Source organism: Pocillopora verrucosa, chromosome 3, assembly GCF_036669915.1.
Source record: "Pocillopora verrucosa isolate sample1 chromosome 3, ASM3666991v2, whole genome shotgun sequence".
In the NCBI taxonomy this organism is placed as follows: Eukaryota; Metazoa; Cnidaria; class Anthozoa; order Scleractinia; family Pocilloporidae; genus Pocillopora; species Pocillopora verrucosa.
Genome location: NC_089314.1, coordinates 31,398,386 through 31,404,369, shown reverse-complemented (window position 1 = coordinate 31,404,369; position 5,984 = coordinate 31,398,386). Strand labels below are relative to the sequence as shown.

The 5,984-nt window shown below is 36.7% G+C and overlaps 1 protein-coding gene across 1 annotated transcript; it reads left to right on the top strand.

Annotated features, from left to right (window-relative positions):
* Positions 1–277: 277 nt before the first annotated feature.
* Positions 278–2,051, top strand: LOC131774644 (uncharacterized). Its single transcript, XM_059090701.2, has 2 exons — positions 278–393; positions 859–2,051. The coding sequence occupies exon 2, from the start codon at positions 860–862 to the stop codon at positions 1,808–1,810; it is 951 nt and encodes a 316-aa protein (XP_058946684.2). The 5' UTR covers positions 278–393; position 859; the 3' UTR covers positions 1,811–2,051.
* Positions 2,052–5,984: the final 3,933 nt, after the last annotated feature.

Below are 5,984 nucleotides of genomic sequence, written 5' to 3'. Positions count from 1 at the left end.
TTCTTTGTTAACTTAAGGCGTAAAAATGTGTTAGTTGAATTGCCCTAAATAACGTAACAACTTTATTGAAAACGGCGGTTTCAAATATTTTTCTTTCGACTTTCTAAACATAATTTATGCGGATGCTGATATCGTCTCTCTGATAAAAGCCGAAAAAATTATATCAGTCAACGTGCTTCATTCAGGTCATTCAAACTGTTGTTAGCTTTGAGATTAATGATCAAATGAAAAGAGCGGTCTGATCTTATCAAGACAAAGAATCATATAATAGGAGTTGGGCAGTAACAGCAAAAGGAAGAAGTCTGTCTTTTAACTCTGAGCCGCCTCAAACGCTGAAATTACAGTTCCGGCAACTGGAGCAAGAAAGAAACACTACACCTGAATTCAAGACAGGTAATAGCTTCTTGAATATAAAAAAATATATGTAATCGACTTCCTATGGGATTTTGGAAGCCATCTTGTGAAGAAATTTTCAGATGCAAAACGTTTTCCTTAAAAAGTACCCTGTGGATGACAGGGAAATTGCAAAATTTAACTCAGAAAATTGTGGCAAAGGTATGATTTTCAAATGTTGCTAGAAAAATTATTTTGTTGGTGACTAAAATTTGCCATTTATAATTTTTTTAGAGCATTCAAGTCAGTTGACAGATGAGCTACCCCTAAAGTAGAAAAACAAAACTTATTTTTCTTAAAGCCTCAAGGATGAGTCAAAATTGTTGTTTTGAAAATCCTAAATTCTCTGTTGAAGGGTTTACAACGTGATTTTATTTATTTGAAGATCTAAATACTCTAAGCGAAAATTGTGTGTAAAAAAACTTTCATTAATTAATAGCCGCGATTTTCTTTTTGGTTTCCTAGCATGTATCTCCTAATTATTCTGTTGCAAATATCTCTGTTATGGCTGAGTGCGTACTCTGAGGAGGAGAAAAGAGGTGATGACGCAGCTTTGTTTGATGCAGCCGTACCACCAAACGTCTTTAGAAATACTGGGTTTGCTGGAAATAAAGCCGGAAAAAGAGAAGTTGAATTTGATGCAGCCGTACCACCAAACGTCTTTAGAAATACTGGGTTTGCTGGAAATAAAGCCGGAAAAAGAGAAGTTGAATTTGATGCAGCCATACCACCAAACGTCTTTAGAAATACTGGGTTTGCTGGAAATAAGGCCGGAAAAAGAGAAGTTGAATTTGATGCAGCCGTACCACCAAACGTCTTTAGAAATACTGGGTTTGCTGGAAATAAGGCTGGAAAAAGAGAAGTTGAATTTGATGCAGCCATACCACCAAACGTCTTTAGAAATACTGGGTTTGCTGGAAATAAGGCTGGAAAAAGAGAAGTTGAATTTGATGCAGCCATACCACCAAACGTCTTTAGAAATACTGGGTTTGCTGGAAATAAAGCCGGAAAAAGAGAAGTTGAATTTGATGCAGCCATACCACCAAACGTCTTTAGAAATACTGGGTTTGCTGGAAATAAAGCCGGAAAAAGAGAAGTTGAATTTGATGCAGCCATACCACCAAACGTCTTTAGAAATACTGGGTATGCTGGAAATAAGGCTGGAAAAAGAGAAGTTGAATTTGATGCAGCCGTACCACCAAACGTCTTTAGAAATACTGGGTTTGCTGGAAATAAAGCCGGAAAAAGAGAAGTTGAATTTGATGCAGCCATACCACCAAACGTCTTTAGAAATACTGGGTATGCTGGAAATAAGGCTGGAAAAAGAGAAGTTGAATTTGATGCAGCCATACCACCAAACGTCTATAGAAATACTGGGTTTGCGGGAAAAAAGGCTGGAAAAAGAGAACTGAGTTGAGATTGATGCCGTCATTCCATTGTCCATCCTAAGAAATTCCAGATTTGGATACAACTGTGGAAGAATGTTATTTGAGTTTAAGGAAGTTGTTTAATAATACTGAGGGAACTCGATAAACTGGAATTAATTTTAATAATTTGTGAATTGCCAATAGTTTAATCATGACATTATTTAATTTCGGAATTTATAGCGGAGATTTGTGTTCAAAAATAAACAAAGTTTCAACCTATGAGATAACATTGAATAAAGACGGAATGAAAAATATATTGAACGCTATGATATATACTGAACACCAGCGGCAAGAGAACTTTTTTTATTTGCCCGCAATTTCAAGGCTCCGCGTACTTTTATTCATATTAATTGAGGGGGGCAAACCGATAAAGATTACAGGAATACTGAACTGAGGGGGGGGGAGGTGGAGGGGTCCTTTGGTGCCCTCAACTCCCCTCTTTGTAAGCCTTTTTTGTCACATTAAGTAAAACACAGCGTGGAGGCGACATGAAAATCTGGTGAGTACCCTCTGTACGACACAGTGTGACCCTCACTCCTTTTGAAAAATCCTGGTTACTCCCCTGTCCTCGTCTAGGGAAGTCAATAGACTTAAAGGTAAGATTGTTTCGTCCCTGGATATAGCCTACAGGCAACAAAATGCCATCGACCGGCCAAGGGAAACGAGAAGAAAACGGCCGCTTGATTGGTCAGGAAATTTCATGTCACTACCAACGATAGGATTAGACATTTTGAATGGTTTCAAAAGTTGCTTTTTGGTTTTTACAATAGCGAAGTTTATCCACAGAAAAAAAATTGAAACAACGAAATTTTGAGTATAATTAGGAAAAAAATTGGGCGACGCTAGTAGCAAAGTTTGATACTTTTACCAACTTTATCGATCATGGTGCAAGGGTTGTGCGGTCTTCAACACCTTTTTCGGCTGAAGACACGGTTTGGAAAGGCTCTACAATCAAGTGAAGGACGGGTAAGCTCGGAATCAGATCATAGTAAAGAAATCCGTGCTTGGTATTTTTATTGATTCTGTCTTAATGTACAATGAAATAGTTTTGCAAATCTGACAAAGTTTTCACATTGTGTATGTTACATGAGCTATATGGTTAGCCGCTGGACATCAGCTCTCCTTAAAAGGCGCATGGGCTTCAGAGTCTTCCTTCAACTCGTGCTTGCAATGCTGTACAAGTGCGCTGCATAAGACTCTCTTTTCTTTGATCGCCTGGAATAGAAAACATTCTAATAAGAAAGGCTTCTGATTTGTAAGTAAATATTTTTTCAGGGGGAAATTCTTTCAATTGAAAATTCCATAATAATACAAGGATAAAGATTGCATTCATGTCAGATATTTTTTTGTCATGATTTTTTCCCAGCGTTTTCTTTAAATCTATCTAAAAGCTATCACATTATTTTCTGTATTTTTTTTTCTGTCATATTTGTCATTTACCCCGTGGTGGATCAAACAAGTTAGACTCGTAACATGTTTCATCATGGTGTTCAACAATGAAAAACTCAGCCACCAAAAGGTCGAAAAAGTTTATTTTCTGAAAATGATCCCATCCTCGTACGAAAAGAATTCAAGGTGACTCTTCAGTATTGCACTGCACAACCTGTACTGTGCTTAAAAATCACATTATTAGGCGAATGAGCGTCCGCGCATTCCGAGAACACTATAATGTTTTTCAATCATCGGACCAGGTGAAGAGATGCAGTGGTCTCCAGCTACTGAACGAGCACAATGACTTACTAGAAATAACAATAAAATTCATCGAAGGGTAAAAAAAGATATAATCTAAAAGCATGCACGAAAGCCCGTTACTCGAGGATGCAAATTATGACCTTGAAAGGAACGACTCCAAAAACGTTTGTGTCGATGTTATTTAAAAGTACGTAATTTTTCCTCAAATCATGTATCAAATTTTTTCAAACGCATGAGACTGTCTACCCATCAAGTTTTTTTCAAGAGTTACTTTAAAAACCCTTGATTCTAGCCACCGCAAAATGAGCTGTGGACCAATGAAATGACGCGCGTGGTTAGTGCCAGTACGGTCACGAATGGGATGCGTTTTGCCCCTTATATTTCTTAAATAAGCACGGTGATCAATTTTTTTTTTGTACTTTTCGTAAAAGGCATTGGTAGTGAAAATATAAGGAAATTAAAAAACAAATTTTTCGATAAGTTTTTCTTCTGAGGAATCATCTTAAAAGATACAAAGATGGCAAAGCCCGAGAAAATGTCTGTTTGAAAATGAACTTCCACTTTTTCAAAATAAATCCCGATGAGCACATTGTTTTTATTTTCGCGTCTTAACGAGCAAGATTTTCTCTTCAGCATAACATGCAAATGAAGCTTTAGATTCGAAATGAAAACCCTAACAGTTTGCATTCGGCGCGGTTCTTGATCTCAGACTACACATTACTGAAGTAGTGATGTCTCGTTGTCCATTCGCTTATGGGCTAAGATATGCACAAAGGCTTTTAAAGTGGCACGTACAGATGTATTGTTCTCTGCTCAATAAACGTTGTGTATCGCTACATTAAAATTGCCGTTGCCGTCGTGGTTATCCTGTCAAAGTACGGATGATTCTTATACAGGAACAAAAAAAAGTCGGTATGCTCTGTCCTAGTCAGTAATGCTACTTGGCCTTTGAGAAACAGACCCTACGTGAGTTGCCTGTAAATGTAAGCTTAACCTTTAACCCACCAATATCTCAGTAATAAGGACCTTTCCTCTCTATATCTACCATACATTTCCTCATAGAGTAATTGGAGTTTTACCAGGATTACAACCCTTAACAGATAGGCAGTGTTATTCCTGTTCCCTTTTTACTGGGTGATGCTTGAATGCCGCAAAGAGCGTAATAGTTGATCCGTCGTTGGAGTGAAAGGGTCAGATCGTTTAAGGTCAAATGAGTGTTTAACAATAAGTTTTCTGGGCACACGTGGCAGAAAATACTTAGCCAATGTCCCTTTATGATAACAACAGGAATAAATTAATACGTTGTTAATCGCGTCAGCGATGTAATCAAAGCAATATTTTGTCATGACGGCCAAAAGAAAAGAGTCACCTCGTAAGATTTTCCGTTTGAAAATGTAGTACAATGTAATTCATTACTTTCGGTTTTAAATTACCGTCAGGCTGGAATCTTTTTCCTCAGTGTGAAGGGTTTTTTCCCCATTTTAAGCCCAACATATATTCATGGTAAAATGCTCAGACCATGAGGTAATCCTCCAAAAATTGAAATTCGATTCGTTTTCCAATATTTTGACATATATTTAAAAATGATTTTTTTTTCATCGGTTCAGTTGATTTTTTTCATAAAAAATGAAAAATCCAACCAAGTAATAATTTGGTTTACTCAAATTTTGATTTAAAAGCATAGTAGTCTTAAATAATGATTTGGACGAAATGGATGACTTTCTTTTCGAAATCAAAACATTTTTGTAAAATTTTTCAGGGTCGGTATCAATTTTATGATGACGAAAATCTTGCTACACTCTAATAAATACGTTTTGATGAAATCCTTTTGTATTTCAACGTTTATGCCGCTCGTCACTGCCTCGCAACACTATCTGCTCTCAGTCTTTTCCACCGAGGTGTGAAAGTAGCTTTTTCGGTTTTTTTAATTAAAACGACTTACATGGGTGTAAATTTTTAGGAAACTTCTATTGAAAAACAACACTACATTTAAGAACTCTGTTGGTTTCTAGCTGTGTTTTGACTGCGACAAAATTTATGTCTCTGTGCTTGGAAAATTGGACAAGGCTGAGAATATTAAATTGAGGTAGCTGTTTTTGTAAAAGAAACATCATCTCTTGTTTCAATGTTTTCTAATGTTGCCTTGTTGTATTTAAAATCTTTGAAAATTGAATAATTTAAGATCTCTATAATTTATTTCCTCCTCCCTAGCCAAAATAAAAAACAGATTTTCAGAATTCAGCTTAAAAACCTTCCTTAAAAATGGTAACTCGGTAATGATCAAGTGTTCAATTCAAATAAATAAAACAAGGATAAGGTTTTCCAAACCTCTAAAGCCCTTTTCCAAGTCGAGCCTCCGGCAGAAATTCCATGGGATGTAGGAAGGTTAGCCACAGAAATAACGATTGAAACAACAAGGAAAAGTGCCAAGGTTTTCTGCATGACTTCTTCTCTGTAGGTGCTACGGTCACT